We start from the raw sequence: 25610 nt of genomic DNA, 5'->3' as shown, positions 1-25610 counted from the left end.
CTGGGAACTAAACTTTCAAACGTTTGAGCCTATGGGGCCATTCTTATTCAAACCACCACAGTCTCCAACCAGATTGGCCTGTGGGTACATTTTCTTGACTGATGGTTGATGTGGGAGGGCCCAGTTTTATCTGGGCAGTGCCACAGGGGACTGATGGATCTGAGTGCTAAAAGATTGAAGGTTGAACAAGCTATGAGGAACAAGCCAGCAAGCAGTACTCCTTCATGGCCTGTGTATCAACTCCTGCCTCCAGGTTCCTGCCCCAACTTCTCTTACTGATGGACTGTGATGTGAACTGTAAGCTTCAATAAACCCTTTCCTCTCCGAGTTGCTTTTAGTAATGTTGTTTTATCATAGCAGTTGAGACCCTAAGAAAATACTGTAGAGTTTGAGGTACTCTGCCAATGAGGTACATCCCCAGGCTGCAATATACATTTTAAAGCTTATAATGATATAAAAGAAAATTGATTTTTAGCTTTTAAAAATATGTTCTTCATGTTTAATGTGTTTTCAATTATATAAAGAAAAAAAGACTTATAGATAATTTAAAATGATATTTAATTTTAGATCAAATTTGACCTGGTAGCATAGTCCTATCTGTAAGCCCATCTACTTGGTACCTAAGGTAGAAATGTCACAAGTTCAAGGGCTTCTTCCTATCAACAAAGTGAGTTCAAGGCAGGCCTAAGTGACTTCAAGAGGAGGGTGTGTTTACACGAGGTTCTCTTTCTCTCGCTTTCTCAAGCTTGAGGTGGAAAGGGGCTGGAGCTGGGGCTGAAGCTCAGTGGTTGTATTGCCTGCATAGCATGTGCCCTTCCTGGATTTGATCCCCAGTGCCACAAAGATTTGTTTTTAGATTAACTATATTACTTATAATATATACTTAAAATAATATCTTTATTAATATAAAGAGATTGAATTTAGCTCTGTCTCAAAAAAAAAAAAGACTTTGTTTCTCCTGTTAAAAATAGGTAATTTTCCTGTCCTAGTTGTTTTAAAAATTATCTCATAGGATATTTATTTGCAGAATAGCATATTTCCTGTTTAGATTTTCCCACTTTTCCCTATAAATGAAAAGACCAAGTCAGCTGTAATCGTTACTTTTTTCTCATGTTTGAAAAGTATGGATGTACACACACCATGAGGTCAGAGGACAACTTTGTGGAGTTGGTTCTTATTTTTCAACCTTTTTTGTTTGTTTGTTTGTTTAATACTAGAGATGCTTTACAAAGCTATGAAAGATTGTGGTCAGAAAGCTTGGCAAAGTTGATTGTGGGGCAAGTTTTTGAAATTTGATTGATTTATGGTCTTCTATAACCTGTGCTTGAATGTCATCATGTTTCTCTTTAACAAATGTTATTAAATACACCCTTGAGTTAGATTGGCATTTGAAATACTGGTTAAGAAATACTGACCAATATTGGCAAAAATTATTTGGTTGCTTAAAGTTGATCAGATGTTTGGTGCTGGGTCAGTTCTTGTTTGTTTTTCCTTTTTTAAATTATTTTATTTATTTATTTATTTATTATTTATTTATTTATTTATTTATTTATGACAAGGTCTCCTGTACCCAAGGACCTTGAGTTCTGATCTTCCTGCTTTTACCTTCTGAGTGCTGGGATTACAGGGAAGTGTCACTGTAGTGTTTTGAACAAAATGTCCCTCATAAATCTTAGTCCTCAATTGGTGACTATTAGGGAGTATCAGGAGCTGGCTGTGAGGTTTCAATGGACCGATGCCATTTCAAGTTTGCTTTCTCTGCTTCTTGACTTTAGATGGAGATGTGAGCTCTCTGCAGCACCAATGCTTTTTGCCTGCTGCCTCTGCTCTGTATCATGGACTGTTATCCCTCTGGAGCCATAAGTCCCAAATCAACCCTTTCTTCCTTAAGTTGCCTTAGTCATGGTATTTTATCACTGCAATAGAAAAGTAACTAAGAGAACCATTGTGCCTGGCTTTTTATTTGATGCTAGACATGCTAGGCAAGCACTCTACCAAAAGCTATATCCTCACTCTTTATATTTCAAGCCTGTAAAAGAGTTAAAAAAGATTAACAAAATGAACATCTGTGAACTTACCACCAGGTATTGCTGAATTTCTTTCATATTATTATTCTTAGTAGTAAATATTACGGATATCAAAGGCCTGTTATACTTCTGTAACTATTCTCCTTAACCATTTTCCTGAGATAGCTGGTATGTGATGTTATACTTATTTTCCTTGTATGTTTTCACTTTTCTGTATATATATTCATATAATAAAAATATACCTATTACATTTGTAAACAGTGCCTTGTTTCTAAAAGAAAGATTATATTTTTATATTTTATTATTTATTTTTGAAACAGGGTCTCATTGTGTAGCCCTGGGTAGCCTAGTACTTGATATATAGACTAGTCTGACTTCAAACTAACAGATTCTATTTGTTGCTGACTCCAGGTAGCTGGGATTAAAGGCATTCTTTTAACATTTAAAATAATTATTTTATATGTATGGGTGTTTTGTTTGCATGTATGTCTGTGCACTACATATGTGACTGGTGTCTGTGGATACTAGAAGAGGGCATCTGGATCACCTGGAACTGGAGTTAGAGACAGTTGTGTGCTGGGAATCAAATCTAGATCCTCTGTAAGAGCAGCCAATGCTCTTAACTACTGAGCCATCTCTCCAGTCTCTTCTTAACATAGTTTCATGCACCTATGTGAAATTTGCAACTGTAATTTTTGGGGAGCTGGGGAGTGATTGTCAGACTTTTAAAACTTCTTTCAAATAACTTTAAAATTATTTCCTTGCTTAATTTTAGATTGATGTGTAGTTGGCACTTATCACTTTTCTAAAACATATTTATATACTTGAAAATTATAACTTCTGGCACATTATAGTTTCTGAACAGAGTTTGTTATTACTTTTTAAATCTATTGAATGGGATCTAAAGTTTTAAATTTTTTCTTAAATTGTTGATTTCATCCAAACTCCCATATATAATCTGTTTTTTAATAATGGTTCTTCATTAAAAATAATTACTTAGTTTTATGTGTGTGTGTGTGTGTGTATGTATGTATGTATGTGCACCACATGCTTGTAGGAGTCTGTAGAGGCAGAAGAGGATTTAGATTCCTGAGAAGGGAGCTGGAGTTACAAACAGTTGTGAGCTGCCCATGGGTGCTGGGAACCAAACCCATGTCCTCTGCAAGAGCACAAAGCTCTCTTAACTGCTGAGCCATCTCTCCAGCCCCATAATCTGTTTTCTTATATAATCTGATCATCTGTTCTGCCTCATTGATTTGAGTGTCACATACCATATAATTCATCATTTAAAATGTTTAAGTCTGATGTTGAGTGTATCCATAGGTCATGCAACTGTTGTTTCTCATTACTTAATTCTAGAATGTTTCCATTGTACTCAAAAGAAGCCCTATGTCCATTATCAATCATTTTACATTACTTCATTTTTCAATCCTATATTATGAAGATTGGTACATATGTTTCCTTTTCAAGAGTTTTATAGAATTCATTCTTTGATTTAAGGCCTTGATCCATTTTGACTTAATTTTCATATATAATATGAGGTCCAGCTTTGTCCTTTTTCCATGTATACAATAGTTCTGGGGTCATTTGTTGATGAGATTGTTTCCCTATCATTAATTGATGTTGCAGTTCTTATCTAGATAAATACTTTTAGTTTATCAGTTATATTTCATCCGTTTTTATTTCTTTTATGTCATTATCACACAGTCTTGATTATTGGTAGCATTGTAGTATGTTTTAAATCTTTGCATAATTTCTTAAAATGTGTTTTTAAAAGATAATTATAAATTTATAAAATTTGGAGATCATACTCAGCACCTGTTTCCCTTACTGTAGCATTGTACTTGGCTGAAGTCTAAGATCACAGCCTTGAAATTGGCATGATACAGTGCATCAACTTTATTTACCCATGTTAAATATATTTATTTATGTTTGTTTTATGGTATGGTGCTCTCTTTGCATGTATGTGCACCATGTGCAAGTGGTGCTATTGGAAGCTGGAGGAAAGTATTTGGTCCCTGGAACAGTGTGAGCTGCCATTAAAGTGCTGTGGATCAAACCCAGGGCCTCTGGAAGAGCAGGCAGTGCTCTTAACCCCAAGCCGTCTCCAGCCCCATGTTTTGTTTTTGTTTTTTGCTTTTTTTTAATGACACTGTCTCATGTAGTCCAGGCTGTCTCCAACTCAAGCTGTGTAGTAGCCAAAGAACATTGGAGTCTTCTCTTTCCCACCTTCGGAGTTCTGAGTATGGAGTGCTCTCACATCTGATTTTCTGTGATATTGGGGATTGAACCTAGGGTTTTGTGCAAGGTAGGCAAGCTATATCCCCAGTCCTCTGAGCTTCATCCTCAGCTCTCACCTCAGCTCTCACCAGTTTTACATGCATTGTATTATTTTTCAGGGTTTGAAGATAGTTTATTTAGCATCCTATCATTCTTCTCTAAAACAAGGATTTATTTACAAGCGAAAAAATATATATGAAAATTGTTTGTCTGTGGCCATCATGTTCTCTGTTGAAGATTTTCTTTTGGATTAACCAATCACTGTTGTTAGTTTGTATACAACTACGTAAACCATGAAAATGAAATATGTCTGTCTGTCTCCCTCCCTCTCTTTCTTCCTCCCTTCCTTTCTCCCTCCCTCCTTTCCTCTCCCCTTTCCTCCCCCCCTCCGTTTTTGAGACAGGGTCTCAACTATGTAGCTCTGGCTGTCTTAGAACTCACTATGTAGACCAGACAGGCCTCAAACTCACAAAGATCCAACTGCCTCAGCCCTCCTGAGAGCTGGAATTAAAGGTGTGTGATATGCCAGCTATTTTCATTTTCTTAAAAAAAAAAATGTTGTTTATGTTTAATCATAAGTATGTATTTATAGGAACTGTGTGGGTGCCTTTGGAGGCCAGAAGAGGGTGTTGAATCCTCTGGAACTGGAGTTGCAAGCCCATTATGAGCCACCTGATGTTAGTTCTGGGAACCAAACTTGGATTCTCTGGAAGGGCAACAAGTGTTCTTAACTGCTGAGAAATCTCTTTAGCCCTGTGATATATATTTTCATACATATTTGTATTTATATGTACATTCATACATACACATATACATACATACAAACATGTGCAAGCATCTTATGGGGGACAGTTAACAAATGTTATATCCGTTCCCTCCAGAGTTTCTACTGGTTTGTTTCTTGCTTTCCTCTCTGCTATTACTGAGTAATGTATCTTGGAGATACTTTTCTACCAACACTTACTTATATATTTAAAAAATTTTAATGTTTATTTATTTGGTGGTGGGCTGGATGTGCCATAGTGCTTGTGTGGAGGTCAGAGGACAGCTTTTGGGAATTGCTTCTCTCCTCCTTTGTGGGCTATGGGGACCCACCTCAGGTTGTCAGGCTTGGTGACAAGTACCTTTACTTGCTGACTCATCTTGCTGGCCTAGTAGCTACTTTTTGAAAGGAGGTCATCTAAGATTCCATTGTATGTTATGTTGATGTACACCTGTAATCTCAGCATTGGTAGGTAATAGCAGGGAAATCGAGAGTTTTAAGTCAGCCTGGGTTACTTGAGACTCCCTCCCTTTTCCCCTTCCTTCCTCTTTTGGGTTCTGGTTTGTATATATGTGTGAATTTATGTGTGCATGTGTGAGTGCACGTGACGGTGTATATGAATACTGAAGTTAGAAGGCATGGGGAATCTGCTCTGTTACTTTTTACTATTCCTTCCAGTCAGGGTCTCTCTGAACACCCATCTCTTCTTGGTTATGCTGGATTACAGCAAGTCTTAGCCATATTCTTGTCTCTGCCTGCTTGAAGCTGAGGGACATGGTGGGAACTCCAGTCCTTATGATTGCATAGCAAGACTATTTACCCACACTGAGCCATCTCTCCAACCCGTGAGATTCCCTCATTCCTCCCTCCCTTCCTCCCTTCCTCTTCCTTGCTTTCTTTTTTCTTTGAAACAGAATTTTACTACATAGCTTTGGCTGGCCTGGAACTTGCTATATAGACCAGCATGACCTTGAACTCATAGAAGATTGCTTGCCTCTGCCTCTGAAGTGTTAGGATTAAAGGTGTGTGCCACCACACTGAGCTCTAGGCCCTTTCTTGAAACAAAACAACACAAATCTTGCTTAGAAGTGCAAACATCTTTTTATATTTGTGTTTTTAAAATAAGTTCTCAGATGTGAAATTACTGTACTAGAGGATGTGTGCATCTAAATTTTTGTTGCCTTCTGAGTGCTGGGATTAAAGTGTGAGCCACTACCTCCCTCATTGTATTTTTATTGTAAAGGGTTAGATCAAGGACCAATGAAATGGCTCAGTAGGTAAGAAACTGCTTGCCATTTATGCTTAATAACCCGAGTCTGTATCTGGAACTCATGGTGGAAGGAGAGAACTGTTCCCGCAAGGTTGTCCTCTGACCTCTACATACACATCAAGGCATGAGCAACATTGAGCACATGCATTAGTACATGAGCATGTGCACATGCTCACACACAAACAAGTACATAAAGTACATACTAAGATGAATAAGTACATTTCTCTCTCTCTCTCTCTCTCTCTCTCTCTCTCTCTCTCTCTCTTTCTCTCGTTTGAGACAGGGTTTCTCTGTATTGTTTTGGAACCTATCCTGGAACTAGCTCTGTAGACCAGGCTGGTCTCGAACTCACAGAGATCCACCTGCCTCTGCCTCCCAAGTGCTGAGATTAAAGGCGTGTGCCACCAACACCCAGTGAATAAGTACATTTTATAAAGAATTATTTTAAAAATTTTTAATTAAAGGCAATGGGTTGGAGTAGGATATGGGATTAGCATTCACCATCATCTCTTTCAAAGGTGAAACTTGGGGATATGAAAATAATTTTAGTATTAGTGCCAAAATTGAACCACTTAGGTGCAGTTCCCTAGGAGCCATCCACTTTGTGTTCTGAGACAGGGTCTCTCACTAGGACCTGGGGCTTGTAGGCTAGGTTAGGCTGGCTGACTGTCTAGCTCCAGAGATCCTCCTGTTTCTGCCTCCCAAGCTTTGGGATTACAGTGAGTACTACTGTGCTGGCTAGTTTTCTGTCAACTTGACACAAGCTATAGTCACTTTAGAAGTTGCAATCCCAGTTGAGATAATGACCCCAGCAGATTGGCCTGTCTGTAACCCTGTGGAACATTTTCTTAATTAGTGATTGATATGGGAGGGTCCAACCCTTTGTAAAACTTTCCTCCCCAAGTTGATTTTGTTGTGATGTCTATCACAGCTGTATTGCTCTGACAGATCTGGCAGTGTTGTTTGGGGAGGATTGTGCAAGGACTTTGTAACTTTGACCTAGAAAAGCTGTTTGATGCTCAGAGCTTATTGAGCTAGCTGTTCTGTGGGAAGTTGGAAGATAATGAGAACAATACAGACAATGGGGGCCTGGCCTATGAAGTTTCAGCACAAAGTCTGAGAGTCACTCAAAGATGCTATCAGGGAAATTTGATATTTTGAATTAACCACAGAAATTAAACCTTTGCTTTACTGGACAGTTTGATACTGGTTATCTGGGGCTGGAGAATTGGCTTTGAGTAAGAAGAGGCCAGCATCATTGAGCAGACTCTTCTGGAAGTGTTCCTTCAGAGTCTACACATAGATGCTGTAGTCTTCTAGTACAGTGGTCTTGTACAGCATGGTTATGCGTCTTGCTGAGCCAAGCTTGGTAATGTGTAAGAGTCTCCCAGGCAGTATTGGTTTTGAAGGCATGAAGGGGTCATGGAAATGAGCTGGCATATGCTTGACACAGTGAAGTGGTCAGGAAAGGCCATTGGTGACTGTAAAGCCTCAGTTGACGTTGAAGCCCTGGGACTGAAGGGGTCATGGAGAGAAGTTGAGACTGGTAGGGTCAGTCCCTGAAGAGAGCTCAGGAGAGGAATTGGTGAAGGTGCAGCCAGGCCAGAGACTTCAGCATTTTAGGGATGCCAGTACCATGGGACGGCCATCAAGGATAGCAGTAGGTATGAAGTGGGGCCTGCCGCAGTCTAGTAGACCAGTCCTTTGGAGCCCAGAAGATCGTGATTCCCAGAAATCTGACCTGAACTTTACACTGTTGGACTTTGGTTTGCTTTGATCTGGTTGTGACTGTGCACTGCTTCTTCCCCCTTGGAATAAGAAAGTGTGTCACTTATTTTTTTATTTTGCAGGAGTCTACAGTTAAGAAATTTTAAAGAGATTTTGGAGTTTTGGAGAGACTTTGAATATTTTAAACCTTAAACATGTAGGCACCAAACTCTGGTACACCCAGATATATAAAAATTATACCACTAGATTTAAATATATGGATTAACATTAATCCATTAATAGTAGGTTATCTAAATACTCTACTTTCTCTAATAGGTCATCTGAACAACAACAACAAAAAAGTTAAGAAAATGAGAGTTAATTGATATCACACAGATATCTACAGAAATTCCACCAAAATACCAAAGAATACACATTTTTCTACTCAAGAAAGAAATTTATAGTTCTAAGTGCTTACACTAAAACAAAATAAAACAAAACAAAAAACCAGAAATAGCACAAATAAGTGGCTTAATGTGGCAATTCAAAAATCTGGAAAAATAAGAACAAACCAAATCTAAACCTAGTTGATGGCAAGAAATAATAATCAGAGCAGAAATTAATGAGTTATAAACAAAGAAAAAATGCAGAATCAGTGATTCTGAAAATTGGTTCCTTGAGAAGAACCAGCTGACCGATATATAGAGAGTTTCCAAATTAACAGAATTGGAAATTAACAGGAAGACATAACAGACACTAAAGAAGTTCAGCATTTATAACATAATCCTTTAAAAACCTCTTATCTATTAAAGTTGGAAAACCTCAAAAAAGTGAATGAATTTCTAGACTCAGCCATACCACCAAAATTAAACAAAGAATTAGCCAACAGCCTGAACAAACTCATAACAAATGTGGAGATTGAAATAGTAATAAAAAGTCTACCAAATAAAAGAAATAAAGTTCAGGGCCAGATGGACTTCTAGCAGAATTCTACCAGACACTCAGAGAAGGTCTACAGCCAATCTTCTGAAACTATTAAAAAAGAAAGAAACAAGGTGCATTCCCAAAACTTCTATAAAGCCATTTATGAACAAGAGACAGGAGACGGAGAGACAGACTGACCTTGAGAGAGGCCCCAGTGGTATCCCTAAGAGAGATCTGAACAAGAGAGTTGGTTAATCATTATTCCTGGACATGTTGGTGAGGCTTTTGGAGAAAATCAGAATCAGTGGTGAGAATAAGGAAGCTTTCCTTTCACCTGTAAAAGGTGAATTTAATTTTTCTTCTAAAATTGAGCGTGCCATCTGCTGACTTAGATATCCAAACTACAAATTCTCTGCCCTTCAGGTTCTAGGATTGGCTCCGGTGTTCCAACATGGGACACCTCTGACAGGCAATTCTTGCTCAAGAGCTTCCCCTCTGCCAAAGCTCAACTGCCTCCTTTACCCAATTCTGCTTGTTTCTTATAACACCTTCCTGTCATGCTGTTACAACAGACCTGGGCCCCAAACTCTTGATTTAGCAAATGCTTCCCAAAAACTAATTCTGGGGAGGTGACTCAGGAGATGGCTCAGTCAGTAAAGCGCTTATGTAACCACAACTGCCTGAGTTTGGACCCAGAACTGAGAGACAAGCTGGGTGTGATGGCGCACACCTGTAACCAGGGTTGCAAAGATAGGTGGGTACCAGGGAACACCTGGAACAAGGATTGCATATGGAAATGCTTGGACCTTTAAACCTTCAAAAATGTTGGGTGTCCTGGGGAAGGCATGACCTGTGGAAGTGCAGTGCCTGAAAGGCAAACACTAATGACCATGTTCACCACTACAGCTGGCAGCAAGTCCGTCCTTCCTTGAACAGGGAATTTAGCATGTCTTCCTGTTTTTCTTAAGAATGAGGAAATCTTTCCTAGATGTCATCCACCAGACTTGTCTCACATCTTAGCATTATTAGATTACATGCTATGACAAAGATTAGTAATTATCCTTTACAGCCCTTGCCAACTTCTCTAGGAAAGAGAACCCTGGGTTTGGGGGATTCTTTATCATATCTTGGGTAGTGGCTAAGTTCTCTGCCCTCCTCTACATGTAGGTAATATGCTTGTAGCTTTTGGCTAAGGGATACATGTAGAATTTTCATGTTAGACTTGGGAGAGGGTGTGTCCTTTGTTTCCTTTTCTTCTTCATGCTGTAATTGAGGAGACTGAGGAATCATCTTGAAGTTTTAGGTAGAAACCAAGTGTTGGGGATGACAGGAGAAGGTTACAGAATAGCAGGTCACTGATAATTATGAGATTACTTACATGTTTTGGAGTATGCACTTTTGGATGTCATGTTTTCGTTTCACAATTACTTTTTTTTTTTTTGCTATGTGTATTAAAACTTAACCTTAAGTGAGTATGTATTGCTAGTTAATTATTGGCAAGGTACCAGGTGGTGGCACACACCTTTGATCCCTGCACTTGGGAGACAAAGGTATGTAGATCTCTTGAGTTCGAGGCCAGCCTGGACTACAGAGAAAGTTCCAGGATAGCCAGGGCTACACAGAGGAAACCTGTCTGGAAACAAAACAAAACAAAACAAAGCAGAAATTATAGACAAGGGACACAAGGAAACAGGATTGTTTAGACTAACATGTTTGGGGTGTAGTAGTTGTTGACAGGGTATATAGATTTGTATCATATGAGTGGAATAGAAGAGAAAGGAAAGAAAGTTGAGGGAATTGGGAGATCAGGCTTTTATTGTGGTCTGTATGTGAGATCTTAACTAGTGGACTAGAAACATGTGGATGCTGATTAGTGAAGAAGTGATGGTAGTAGATTGGTGGTCTCTGTGGGAGGAAGACTCACTGGAGAGGAGATAAGAGACAGGGTTCAGGATAGGAAGCTTAGAATTCAATTTTGTTGGTAGTACCTTTAGTAATAATATCAGAGGCCAGAGGAATGTGTGGTTAGGGTGAGGAAAAGGAAAAGATGGCTAATGGTGAGGTTAAGAAATGGAGAGGCCATTAGGCAGGGTAGCACAGATCTGTAATCTCAGCATTAGGGCAGTAGAAGCCAGAGTTCAAGGCCACTCTGCCACTTAGCAATTTTGAGGCCAACCTGGACTCTACAGTACAAATTTAAATGTTTGTATACTTTTATATGTGTGACTTATTACTTATTATAGTTTGAATGTAACTAGTTCTCCTAGTTGTAGTATACACATTATATCAATTTACTTAATTTATTTTATATTTATAACCAAGAAAGATAATACTGTATGAAATTTAGACTGACTTTTTTTCTTTATTTAAATTACAGACTAACTGGATCTTCTGGATTCGTAACAGATGGACCTGGGAATTATAAATATAAAACAAAGTGCACATGGCTTATTGAAGGACAGTAAGTAGCAATGGCTAACTTTAACTTAATTTATATTATAAGAGCTCATTGTAACAAAAAGTACTTAAGCGTGTGTTAATGTTGTTTCTTGGGTCAAAGCCTCGATGTTGTAACTCAGGTTGACCGTGAATTTGGATATTGCTACCTCAGCCTCCGAAGTGCTAGATTTGTAGGTGTGGACCACCATGCATTGCTGTTAAAATATCTTTATTAATAGCTTTTCATTTGGCAAGTGATTTTGCTTTTTTAAAATTTACTTTTTGGGGGCCAAGGAGATGGCTCAGTGGGTAAGTGCTTGCTGAGCAAGTCTGATGATAAGAGTTCAATCCCTGGGTCCCACAGTGGAAGGCTGACTCCTGAAAGTTTACTAAAATAAAAAATTAAAAGAAAATCATCTTTTTTGGGTGCCAGGGATTAAACCTAGCAAGTTCTTTACTATTAAAAGACCCCTTAATTTATGTCTTTTCTTTTTTAAGTTCTTTTTTTGTTGTTGTTGATTTTGTTTTTTTGAGACAAGGTTTCTCTGTGTTGCTTTGGAGCCTGTCCCGGAACTAGCTCTGTAGCACAGGCTGGTCTCGAACTCACAGAGATCTGCCTCTGCCTCCCGAGTGCTGGGATTAAAGGCATGTGCCACCAATGCACATTTGACAGTCCTCCTGTCTGACTTCTGTGTGTTGGGATTATAGGCATGTACCACCACACCCAGTTTCTTATATGGTACTTGGGTCAGACCCAGAGCTGTACACATACTAGGCAAGCATTCTATCAACTGAGCTACATCTCTGGTCCTGAATACCAGTTGAAAGTTAGCAATTGTAGAGAGTGGGAATGTGGAAAGGAGGGAGAACATTACTGATACAGTTGCTGAAATTATCATTGGCCTGTGAAGTGATGAGGGGGACCAGGACTGGAACCAGCCTGCCCATTACTGTGACTTTCTGCAGGACATCTTAGTTTTCTTTAGATTCAGTCTAAGTTAGAGTCAATACATAGTTTCCTTAAGACAGGGCTATTTGGTACAGGGCCAATAATAGGCAGAGATACAGGTAAATTTAGAAAATGTGTGTTATAAAGTGATGTGTTATGAAATCTTAAGATGAGTAAGGAAACAAATGTGGAAATTGCAGGACTTGTGTTGCTGAATGTTAAAATCAAGGCTGTAAAAGTCTTATACGGCTCCCGAAGCCAGAGCCCATGTCTCTCTTGTTTCTACATGTGTGTTTAATGTCCTCTTATATATAGCAAATACTAAATAGATCCCAACAAATGTAGAAATGCTGTTTATATTTATTTTATATATTTTCTCTGTGTAAATTCTTTAAAAGTCTTTCTTTAGTATTTAATGTTATGATTATTATAAATTTCTTACTTATTTTTCTAGGCCAAATAGAATAATGAGACTTCGTTTCAATCATTTTGCTACAGAATGTAGCTGGGACCATTTATATGTTTATGATGGGGATTCAATTTATGCACCTCTGATTGCTGCCTTTAGGTAAGTTGAGCCATTATCTGTTCTCTGAGTTTAAATGTGCTTCCAGGATTGACTCCATACTGGATTTACTTTTATCATTCTGTACTATATATCTCATGTAGAATTATTAGTTCTGTCCCTGGCATGTTCTCTTCACTTGATTTTTATGTACTGGGTCATTTTCTGTGTATGCTACAATGTAGCCGAGGTTAGTCTTGAACTTGCAGTCCTCCTGTCTCCGCCATGCTGGACTCATTTCAGGTGCTAGATGGCTGGAGCAGCAGCTAAGAGCTCATGTTCTGAACTGCAAGTAGGAGGCAGAAATTGCATATTGGGGATGGCAGGGGGCTTTTGAAACCTCAAGCCCAACCCCAGTGATACTCCTTTTTCAACAAGGTATCGCCTCCTAATCCTTCCCAAATAGCCACCAAGTGGGGGGGGGCAAGTATTCAAATGCCCAAGACTTATTATGGGTGCCATCTCATTCAAACCACCACAAGGGCCCACTCTGAATATTGGCAGGGGGCTGGGATGAATTGAAGGGGAGGTGGGAGGAAATGAATATGTGCCCATGTGCTTGCTGTGAGTTGAAGAACTTCCCTGTGATGATGAGCTGAAATTCCTGAAACCAAAATAAATTTTTTTCTCTTAAGTTTTGTTGTTTATTTTTTGAGGCAGGGTCTCATGTAGTCTAGGCTGGATTTAAACTCAGCGAAGTCAGTAGTTACCTGGAATCTACTCCTAAGTGCCAGGATTATAGGCATGCGTCTCCAAGCCTGTCAGTTCTTAAGTTGTTTTATCTGGTGTTTTGTCATAGCGATGAGCCTGACTAATGCACTAGCAGTTTTGTCCCGCACTGGTGGTGCAGTCAGGTTGTGCCTCAGATGTAGTCAGAGATTCCATGTCAGCTTGGGGTAGGTACTCTGAGTTCAGGTTTATGAAGAAAACACTTTTAGTTCTGTGATTCTTTTCAAATATGGTTCCAGAGCTAGAGAGATGGCTCACTTGGCAAAGCGTGAAGCCTGTGTCCTCAACACTTGGAGGGGGTAGATGAACAGGTACATTCCTGAAGTTCATTGGCTGGCTAGATTACCTGAGTTGATGAACTTCAGATTTGAGACAGGGTGTCTTAAATTTAAAAAAAAAAAAAAAAAAAAAAATGGAGCTAGAGAGATGGCTTGGTGATTAGTACTGGCTGCCCTTCCAGAGGATCCAGGATTGGGTCCCAGCACCCACATGGTGGCTCACAACCACCTGTAACTCCGGTTCTAAGGGATTCAGTGTCCTCTTCTGGCCTCTGCGGGCATCAAGCACACTCATTCATGCAGGCAAAGCACCCATACATGTACAATAATAATAAAAGGGGGCTGAAGAGATGGCTCAGAGGTTAAGAGCACTGACTGCTCTTCCAGAAATTCTTCTGAGTTCAATTCCCAGCGACCACATGGTGGCTCACAACCATCTATAATGAGATCTGGTGCCCTCTTCTGGTGTGCAGGCAAATATGCAGACAGAACACTGTATATATATATATATATACAATAATAAAAAAGTAAGATGGACGTGATAGAAGACACTCGATATCTACCTGCGGCCTCTACACGTAAACACATAATTACACACATGTGCATGGGTACTTGCACTAACAAGTATATACAACACACACACACACACACACAGAGCAAACATTGGTGGTCTTAAATGATGAAATTTAAATGCCTGAGACTGTGGGTGACACTTTCTATTTAAACCACCTAAATGGCTAATAGTTCCATCTTACTGATCAAAAATCACCTCACCTCTTTCCAGCCCTCCTCTCTTTCTACTGCAGCACTTTGCTTCTTTTCCTCTGCTGTTGCTTTTGTTGAATTACTTCTGAGTGGTATTGTGTATGTATGCTCTGTGATGGCCTTGTTTCTCTGAATTCCATGAGGAGAAAGACATTGTTTTGTTCACTTTGTATTCTTGATACCTAGAACAGTGTCTCTAGTGTGTTAAATATTTAGTATTTTTTAAAAGATTGCTTTTATTTTACAAATGTTTTGTCTGTGTATGCATGTGTATGTACTACATACTTGCCTGGTGCCTTCAGAGACCAAGACGAGGGCAAATTGCGTAGAACTGGAGTTACAGGCAGTACATGCATGGAAATAAACCCAGGTGATCTTCAAGCACTCCTAACCACTGAGCCTTCTCTCTAGCCAACCATTTGGTGTTTATTAATTGATACACAGAAGAAAACGTGTCTGTGTTCTGTAAGCCCTTGTGTACTGTCAGGACCTCAGCATTCCTGTTTTATCTTCAGACTAAAATTTTAATGAGGACTGAGAGGACTAAGTTGTTAAATTGCTTATCACACAAACATGAAGATCTGAATTTCCATCTCCAGCGCTCACTCACATAAAAACCAGGTGTGGTTTGTGAGCCTGTTGATTGCAATGTCGAGGAGGCAATCAGTGAACTCAGTAGGATCCCACCGCAAAAAAATGAGGTGGGTTCTGTGGTGGCACATGTATATAATTCCAGTATTCAAGAGGCAGGGCAGGTGGCTCTCCAAGAATGCAGGCCAGCAGTCTGCATAGTGAGTTCCAGGCCAACCAGCACCACATAGTGAAACTCAGTCTCCAAAAGAAGGTGGGAGTGATTGAAGACACCTGATGGCGGAATTCTGGCCTCTACATCTATACTCACCTTTATACCCCTCTCCCACAGGTACAGATAACACGCACACACATGTGTTCACACACAAATTAAGTGAAAAATCCCGTCCTCTTCTCACTTTCATCCCCAGTTGGCATAAATGACAGGTACACCAGGCCAGTTCTGCTGAGTACCTCCCAACTCCATTTACTGTCTTCATGAGCTCCTTGTTAGTCTTGAAGACCCACAGATTCGTATTGACTATTTAATCAACTCCTGTGATTGAGTGACTAGATGACTTTTAACCATTTGTCATCTGAATAGTTCTGGAATCAGAATCAGATTCATTGTTTTTCTGTGTGTAAACGAGGAAATATTTCTTTTACGAAGAAAATTACTAGGTCAGTCAATGAGCCTTTTTCTTTTCTTTTCTTTCTTTCTTTTTTTTTTTTTTTTTTTTTTTTTTTTTTTTTTTTTGAGACAGGGTTTCTCTGTGGTTTTGGAGGCTGTCCTGGAACTAGCTCTTGTAGACCAGGCTGGCTCCAAAGTACAGAGAAACCCTGTTTTGGGGGTGGGGGAAGAAGGAAATTGGGGCTGTTGGAAAATGTATCTGAAAATTAATAGTATGAGGATTGTAGATTCAGTTTGCTTTTCTATTTATATTTTTACATAAAACATTTATAAAATATACTTATTAAGATATGATACATATTATTAATAAACAAAATATATAAAATATTTTCTCTTTCAACAGTACATATTTGGCAATTCTAATTGTCAATTCCTAATTTGTTATTTATGTGATTGTAGAGACTTGGGAGTATCATAAAAAGTTTTATAACAACAGAAAAACAAAGCCATTGGTTTTATATGGTTTTGATGCTAGGCAGGATAGTGCCTGCCTGTAATCCCAGCACTAAGGAGGGAGAAGCAGGTGGGCATGTGAGTTTGAGGCCAGCTAGAGGTACATTCAGACCGTTGGAACAACAGGAACAGCAAGATCAAATGAACAGCAGCATCAACAGCAACAGAAGAAAGGAGACATAGTGGACTCAGGACTGCGGCTTAGCGCATCCACAACTGGCTGGACTCAGACTGAAAACTGTAGAGACGCACCCTCTTGAAATTGCTATGACTTGGTCTGTGTTTGCTTTTCAGTGGCCTCATTGTCCCTGAAAGAGACGGCAATGAGACGGCCCCGGAGGTCACCGTCTCCTCAGGCTACGCACTGCTGCACTTTTTCAGCGATGCTGCTTATAATCTGACAGGATTTAACATTACTTACAAGTAAGGTCTTTAGAGTTAATGTTTATGATATTATTCAAAAGCCTTAATAATGGTAGGCCATTGGGGTCTTACAGCAAGTCAGATACCTTGATAAATATTAATAATGGACTTTCTTATTTAAAACTCTTTTAAGTATCCAGTGAGAGGTAGGCACTATTTTTTCTTCTCATTTTATAATTGAGGAAACAGGAGCTAAAAGGTTAAACAAATGTCAGCCCCAGTGACTGAGACCAAGTTTCTAGATCTTGTCTCTGAGCAGCTGCTGGAAGAGAGGGTCATTCTTCCTGTTTCTGGAAGAAAACGTCAGGGGGTTTTGCTGTGTTAATTTAACAAAGACTAGTAGTGTCTCAGTAATAATTAGTAGAAGTAATCTATATTCTTAAACTATTATGATAGATCACTAATGCACTCCTTTAAAAAGTCTGAATTATGTCATTTCAAAGTGTATCAATACTGTAAAGTCATGTTAAACTCATCATTAAGTTAACTGCTCTTCTCCATCTGAAATGAGTGGATGAAGGTTACTAAAGATCTTTAACTACATCACTGGAGAGTAATCTTAAATTATATTAATTCTCAGAGACTTTACAGAGAACTGTGTACCATGAACATGTTGGTAGTTCATTGGATCCTTTTCCTTCTGTCACTCCCCAGCATGAACTTGGCACTTTTATAGAACTCATTACTAATGAGCTAGGAAGAGCAGAATCCTGGTTCCCAGCCTAGAGCCAAGTCTGAGTGATTTTGCACAAATCTCTTTTGTTGTGTAACTTCTCTAACTTTCTGAGTCATTTATTCTTACCCTCTTCATATGCGAATCCAGCAGGGTTGATTTGATTTTATAACTTGAACATGGGCTCTAGCTACACAGAGCTCAGTGAGCACACATGGGATAAATGGTAAGTCCTGTAGTTGTACTTGTGACTGAACTGAAGACAGTTAGACCCTTAAACTGTATAAGAGGATGTTCTGATTATAATTGAAGTATTGCTTTCATTGACTTGTTTTCTCCTATCTTTGCAGTTTTGACATGTGTCCAAATAATTGCTCAGGCCGGGGAGAATGTAAGAGCAGTAACAGCAGCAATACTGTTGAGTGTGAATGTTCTGAAAACTGGAAAGGGGAATCGTGTGACATTCCTCATTGTACAGACAACTGTGGCTTTCCCCACCGAGGCATCTGTAATGCAAGTGACGTCAGAGGGTGTTCCTGCTCCCCACACTGGCAGGGTAGGAGCTGCCTTTTCACTGTCCTTCCAGTCACAGAAAGTTCTAGCCTAGTGAACTGTAATGGAGTTTTTCAACTGTGTATTTCATGTTAATCATGTATCAGATGACATTTAATCATTCACCTCCCTTTTTTCAGATTCTTTAAATTTTACACCTATGTGGTTGTTATTGATATCCTTAGAATTGTGGAAAGGCTTAACATATCCTTTGCAACTCATTCATGAAGATAGGGAACAGGGTCTCATGTTAGAGGGGCAGAGAACTAAGCTGAGAGATAGGCAAAAGCTAGTCTCTTTCATCTATTCAGCTCCTGAATCTACCAGAAGATAGATTTGGATCTGTCATTATATTTTAACCATGAGGTCTTTTCCACTTGGATTGATAACCCCTTTGTCTGCCCTTCCCCCTAAGAACTGCTTAAGCAAGATTTTTACTAAAAGTTTAACCTGAATTTTGCCAAGTCATCAGAAAGTGTTACTAAATTTTCTTAGGGAGTAGCTGGGTGTTGGCACACAACTTTAATCCCAGCACTTGGGAGTTAGAGGTAGGTGGATTTCTGTGAGTTCGAGGCCAACCTGGTCTACAGAGTGAGTTCTAGGATAGGCTCCCAAAGCAATACAGAGAAACCCTGTCTCAAAAAACAAAAACAAAACAAAACAAGAAAAAAACAAACTAAAATCAAACAAAGAAACAAAAAAAATTTCATTAGGGAGTGATTGTTTTTGATCAGTGTTTTGAGTAAATTAAAAATGCCAGTTAGGTGCTAAAGAAATGGTTTGATTCTCAGCACTCACATAGCAGCTCACAATTTCAGTAACTCCAGTTAATGGGGATCTAATGCCTTTTTCTTGCCTCAGTGTGTACCAGTCAGGCAAGTGGTACATAGGCATACATATAAGCAAAACACCCATACATGTTAAAAAAAAAAAAAAAAACCTTAAAATCCCACAAGTTAAAGGCATTTGGTACTAAATGGTAAAGGAAACACTATTCTTTTACATTTTCTGCATTTAGATTAGAACTTGGGATACTATAAACTTTCAGGCCACATTTTGTGAAGCTATTTGTTTTTGTTTGTTTGTTTTCGTTTAGGTCCTGGATGTTCAGTTCCTGTGCCAGCTAACCAGTCTTTCTGGATTCGAGAGGAATATTCTGATTTAAAGCTCCCCAGAGCCTCTCATAAAGCTGTAGTCAATGGGAATATAATGTGGGTTGTTGGTGGATATATGTTCAACCACTCAGATTACAGCATGGTTTTAGCGTAAGTGGCTTCATAATTTACATTTTTTATTTTGTATTACTGTGTGTATCCATGATGGGGATGGTGGTGAAAGCATGTGTGCCATGTGTGCAGGCAGAGATCAAAAGACAGCTTTGTGGAGCTGGTGTTCTCCTTTTGTCTTATATGAGTTTGGAATATTTGGTGCAGGTTGCCAGACTTGAAATGCTTTACCCTCTGAGCCATCTCACCAGCTCTGTAAATGATTTTAAACACTTGTGAGAAGCTTAGGTTTCCATTATGAAAAGCTATGGTGTAAAAAATAATAAAAAAGACAAGAAATTGTAAGTAATTACTAAGGAAAATCTGTTTAAAATTTGATAGTAATCTTCCAAACTTTATTTTATATATGTTGATATCTTAGTTAGGGTGTCTGTTGCCCTTGTATCTTAAACTTACTGTTGAGGACATGGGCAATGTGGAAATACTGATAGGTACAAGGGGGAAAAAAGCCCTAAGGAAATTACTTAGGATGTAACCCAGTGATAGGGCTCTTGCTTTGCACATACAAGGCCTGGGTTTATATATCTAGCATCTCAAAAAATTAAAAAAAATTTTTTTTGAAGCAAAGTCTTCTAGAAAAGCTTGTATTTTCTCTTTAGTCCAAGGATTTAGGAAGACAGATACCACAAAAATCTAGCCCTGGCCTCATCTGTGCCAGTAAAGTCTAAGTGGAGAGCCTGGATGTCCATCCTCACCAGGATATAGTGAGTTACCCCAGCTATTAAGTGATGGCAGTCATAAGTTGATCTTCCCCATCCCACTGGAGTGGTGTCAGAGAAGGCCTGCTATAACAATATGATATACAAAATTTACTCAGCCAAGAGCCAATACAATCTCAGTTTGAATGAGAAAAGACTAAAGAGACAATGACATTGGACAGACATTAGAATTTGAAGGCAGCCATCTTAAAAATACTACAATGAACAGTTGGACATACACAAAACAAACAAAAGAATAGGAAATCTCACCAAAAAAATAAGAGGACATACAGAATATGAGAGGCCAGGTTAAGGCACTTGACCCACAGTCCTGATGACCAGTAGATCCCCAGGACTCATGGATAGAAGAAAGAATAGACTCCTCAGAGTTGTCTTCTGACCATCACGTTTGTGCCTTGGCAAATACATGCCTTTGCCCCAAATAAATAAAAGTAATAATAAAAAAGAATATTAAGTGGAGGGGTTAGAAAGATGGCTGAGCTGTTACTGGGACTTTAGTTCTAGAGTATCTGACCCCCTCTTGTGGCCTCTGCGTGCACTGCATGGTATGGTACACAGACACATGCAGCAAAACACCTGTGTAAGTAACATAAAAATAAAGATTAAGGGTGTCCTCGATTACAACTTGAGGACACCTCATTTTTCTAGCACCAAATCAACCTCTTATTTTCCATTGCTGTCTGTGGCACCAGGTATTGGTTGAGGATCAAAACCTGGAGCAAAGAAAGCCTCTTAGTTTGTCAAGAGCATCTCCTTTTTCTGTTGGCTTGCTATTATCAGGGTCACTGTTATATAAAGATTTTCCTTTGTGCCATCCTTCCCTTTGCCATCTTTTTGAAATTAAGAAATGCTTCAGTGGAGTCTGGACTTTGTTTTCTTCAGGTTCTCAAGTATGATTGACATCTGTAAATCCCTTTGCTTTGGGGGGGACACCCCACCATCCCATCATAATCCAGGCCCTGCTTCTTCAGCTTTTTAACCCTTTCTGTTCTGTTTCTTTCCCATGTTTTGCAGTGCACTTTTATTTGGGGGGCGTTTTTTAAAACTGAAAATTTGAGGGGTTCACCGCTCCAGACATAAGGCCTGCATCTCTGGACTGTGTACTTCAGCTCAGCCACGTCCCTTCTTGTCCTTGCTGTTGTAAAGAGCCTGCATGCCTGTCTGTGAACCAGGTCTTCTTCTTTTAATTGGAGTTTTTCTCTTTGAGATTGTTTCCTATCTATAATGTGAAGAATGGGAAGATGATGAATAGGTTACTTAATATATAGACTTCATTTTCTCACTTGACCTTATCAGCGTTATACCCCAGATATGAAACAACCCTACCTTCCAAAAGTGTGAAGATTAGAAGAAATATATACTATGTTTATTTTGTATTCTCCACATTAAAGAATTTGCAAAGAATTTCCTGTTTTCTATGTATACTCTCCTTGGTAAGTCCATACATCTATTTTAGAGTAAAACAAGCTTTCCTTAAATGACTTACCACTTTGAAAAATAATATTACTGTCTTCCTGCTAGATATTTCTCTTTTAAGATTTATTTTAATTTTTGTATATGTGTCTGTTAGCAAATGCCATGTACGTGCAGGTGCCTTAATTAGAGGCCAGTAGAGGGTGTTAGATCCATTTGAGGTGGAGTTACCAACAATTGCAGCATAGGTGCTGAGAACTGAACTTGGTCCTGTAGAAAAGCAGTAAGCACTCCTAACCACCAAGACATCTCTCCAGCCCATGCTGGATGTTGCCTTCAGTCCACAGAGGTTGCCTTTAGCTCCCCAGGTCTGTCTATATCCAGTTATCACTGGCTCTCACCCATGTATATGTTTATGTCATGAAGCCACAAGAAGGGGCTTGACTGAGTTTTGCTAACAGTGTGAATCACAGAAATGGCACCCTGTCACCTTTGCTTTACAGTGGTTAGAAGCAAGTCGTTGGTTCTGCTTATACTCAAAGGAGGGTATTATATGTGGGTGTGAACACCAGGAAGCAGAGAGGTAGGGAATGTCATGGGTATTACTCAAGTATCTGCCTGTTGTGGTAAATCGTCAGGTTTTACTGGCACTATCTTTAACATCTGCCCTAAGTCTGGAGCTGAGTATGAGCTTGTCATCAGTCCCAGAACTCAGATTGCAGAGGCAGGAAGATTGTGGTTTTGAGGCCAGGATAGGTACATACAGAGATCCTGTCTCAAAAAACAAGCATACAAATAAAAAACCTGATTACACTCACTACTAGTGCTGCTTCCATGAACAGAAAAGGCAAATTAAACTCGTGAAAATGATTCTTGGCAGAGCCATACACATCATTTATGTGCACTTTCCTTCCCTTTGTGTGTATGCATGTTCCCATGTAGGAGCCAGAATTCACTGTTGGGTGTCTTCCTTAATTGCTTTTCACTTTATTTTTTGAGACAGGATTTCTCACTAAATCTAGTGCTCGCTGATTCATTCGGCAAACCCTAGGAATCTTCCTGCCTCTGCCTCCACAGTGTTACAAGCACAATTCAGATTTGTGTGACAAGCACTTTACTGAGCCATGTCTTCTTTTCTTTTCCTCTTCCTCCCTCCCTCTCTCCCTCCCTTCTTCTTTCTTAAGATTTGTTTATGAATGTCTTGCCTACATACATATACACATATACACATATATACATTATATGTTCACACACATACACATACACACCACATGCAGGCAATGACAGAAGAGAGCACTGGATCCCCTGAAACTGGAATTCCAGACAGCTATGAGCCTGTTATGTGGGTTTTGGGAACTGAATACAGGTTCTCTAAGAGATCAACAAAGGCTCTTAACTGAGATCCATCTAGCTAGTCCATGTTTCTTTCTTGAAGCTAGAAACAAGGAATCATTTTGATTCTTCCCTTTACAACTTTCCTTCATAACTTCACACCAATTTTCATCAGCTGTCAACAAATGCATGTTATATTTATTTATTTGTAAGTCTAGCCTGCTATTTTTTCTACTTAGTCTCTAGCAATAGAATTCTGTCAGATTTATGTTTTGTTGCTTTTAATCCATTTGTAAAGGTGAATGGGATTATATTTCAAAATTGCAAATCCCATCATTTACTATATTCTTAAAAGCCATTGTTAGCCAGGCTTGATTGTGTGTTACAGGTCTGAGGGGGAAGGTTTCCCCAATACAAGTGTTATAGCTCTGCTTTGGGAGAGGGGGATTTTCCAATGCAAGGGTTACAGCTCTGAAGGGAAAGGTATCCTGGCAGTTGGGAGCCAAGGAATACCACAAAGTCATACCGCAACACAAGAGATTTATAGGAAGAGAAAAACCCAGGAGGGTGGCCGCCTCTGCTTGGGAGAGAAGTTAAAGAGAACTGAGCAGAAGACAGGGTTTAAATATTTCTTGGGGGATGGAGCTTTGCAGTGTGGGGATTGGTGGAATTTCAAGTCCTGAGTTTGGGGTGAACCCAGGGATTGTTAGGATTTCAAACTCAGGGATTGGTGGGTTTTCAAGTCTGAGCTTGGGCTTTTTACTTTGTAGGGTGGAGCATGGCCACCTGTGTCTGTAGGGGCTGTGTCTAGCCATTACTGCCAGGGTGGAGCCTGGCTGTTGGAGGTCCTCGGGGCCATGGCCTGGCTACTCAAAAACCTCGAGGAGCTTACAGGTTGTGCATGCGTATATGCCCAAGATTCTGGGTGGTCAGTTAGGAGGATAGTGAGTTAGGAGCCAACCTGAGCTAAAACCAATTACAAAAACCACACACATAGAAAAAGCCCCCCATTAATACTGCTCCATTAAACCATAGTGGTTCTGTATCACCATTTAACCACTGTTTGCCTTCCCGTGATCTATTTGTTTTTCTCTTGCCTTTGTCCTCTGCTGCTGGGAGTCTTCTTTCTTTGTTCATGAAGCACCATGTGTGTCTGGACTCCAAGGGTTTTTGCACCAGTGTTCCTTCTGTCTAGACATACTGATACTGTGCCTGAGGACTGGCTTCTTCTCACTCTTTACAGCTCAATCTAATTGTCTCACCAAGAGAACTTTCCTGACCATCTGGTTCAAACAGGTTCTCCCTGTTGTTGTTTTTCAAGCACTGCTGCTTATCTTAAATTATGTGTGCCCATTATTGCACATGCTCATTGTTTGGACTTGATTTACTCTGCCAGCTCAGGATGTAGTTCACAGAAGGTGCTCAGGTAAGCACTTATAGGTGCTCGGGGAGCAAGTGAATTCTTCATTTACTTCACACATATTCTAGGTGCATATATTAATGGCATGCTTTGTCTATAATACTTTTTTTTTTAAATAGAACATCTTTTCTATACTCAACCAAAGCTTGAGTTGTAGGGCTTTATAAATTTCATACAAATATTGGTATAGTCATAATTCTTGCTTTACTAATTTTTGTGGAATTTCAGTGAATGAGGTTCTCTTTGAAAGTAGTATTTTGGATAGGAAGACATTGACTCAAGATGTAGCTCAGCTGGTAGAGTGCCTATCTAGCTTGCAGCAAGCCCTGCATTCAATCTCCAGCACCTCATAAATGGGATATGGTGGCATATGTTGTCATCTCAGCACTCTGCAGGTGGAGGAAAGAGGTTCAGGAGTTCAAGGTCATCCTTGGCTATATAAAACAAGTTCAAGGCCAGCCTCAAAAGTCAAAAAGCAAAGTCGTATTTTGGATTTCAGTTACAAATTTTATAGTCATTTATATTCCTTCTCATCAAGTACATTACAGGAATTACCTTTATATTCTTTCTCCCACAACTCTACTAATCTACAATTTTAAGTTGTATTAAAATGCAGTTCCTAAGCTGGGAGAGGTAATTCATGCATGTAATCCTAGCAACTCAGAGACTAATGCAGGGAGTATTATCACAAGTTTTTGAAACTAGCTGAGTTCCAGACTAGCCTTATATAAACGCAATAAAAAGCAGTTTCTGTTTATGCCACCCAGTCATCCTCTTACAAAATAAATGGTCTTGACTTTCAGCATTAAGATTTTAGTTGAGCTAGGTAGTGGTGGCAGACACCTTTAATCCCAACACTCTGGAAGCAGAGGCAGGCAAGTTGCTATGAGTTTGAGGCCAGCCTGGACTACAGAGCTAGCTAGTTCCAGGACAGCCAGGTCTATACAGTGAAACCCTGTTTCAACACCCCCCCCACACACACAAAAGAAAATATTCCATTTGAGCTGTACATGGTGGTGTACACCTCTAATCCCAGTATCTTAATACTCATGGAGTAGAAGCAGGTGGATCTCTGAGTTCAATTTGGTCTACATCATGAGACTTTGTCTCAAAAAAATAATAATAAAAGAAAAAGATTACCACTTAAAACATTATTATTGAATTTCCTTCTTTCTCTGGGTAAAAAAAAAAAAAAAAAAAAAAAAAAGAGGTAGCTTTGTTTTTCATTTGTTTTCTTTTTATTCTAGTTTGTTTTCTGTTGCTGTGATAAAACACTGACCAAAACCAGCCTGGGAAGGAAAAAGTTTATTTTATCTTACACTTCTAGGTAACTGTCATGGAGGGAAGTCAAGTCAGAAACTTAATCAGGGACAGTTATGAAT

At 39.3% G+C, this 25610-nt stretch overlaps 1 protein-coding gene across 1 annotated transcript in view; it reads left to right on the top strand.

The window, feature by feature from the left end:
• Window positions 1–25610, top strand: part of Atrn (attractin) — a 110954-nt gene that overhangs the window by 11077 nt on the left and 74267 nt on the right. Inside the window, exons 2-6 of the mRNA XM_051183365.1 lie at window positions 11349–11432; window positions 12814–12927; window positions 16705–16833; window positions 17857–18062; window positions 19155–19323. Of these exons, the coding sequence (XP_051039322.1) occupies window positions 11349–11432; window positions 12814–12927; window positions 16705–16833; window positions 17857–18062; window positions 19155–19323 (702 nt within the window). The remainder of the gene's footprint in view (window positions 1–11348; window positions 11433–12813; window positions 12928–16704; window positions 16834–17856; window positions 18063–19154; window positions 19324–25610) is intronic.

This window comes from Phodopus roborovskii, unplaced genomic scaffold (genome assembly GCF_943737965.1).
Source record: "Phodopus roborovskii unplaced genomic scaffold, PHOROB, whole genome shotgun sequence".
NCBI lineage: Eukaryota > Metazoa > Chordata > Mammalia > Rodentia > Cricetidae > Phodopus > Phodopus roborovskii.
Note: the sequence above shows the minus strand (reverse complement) of the source record. Positions and strands in the feature narration are given on the sequence as shown.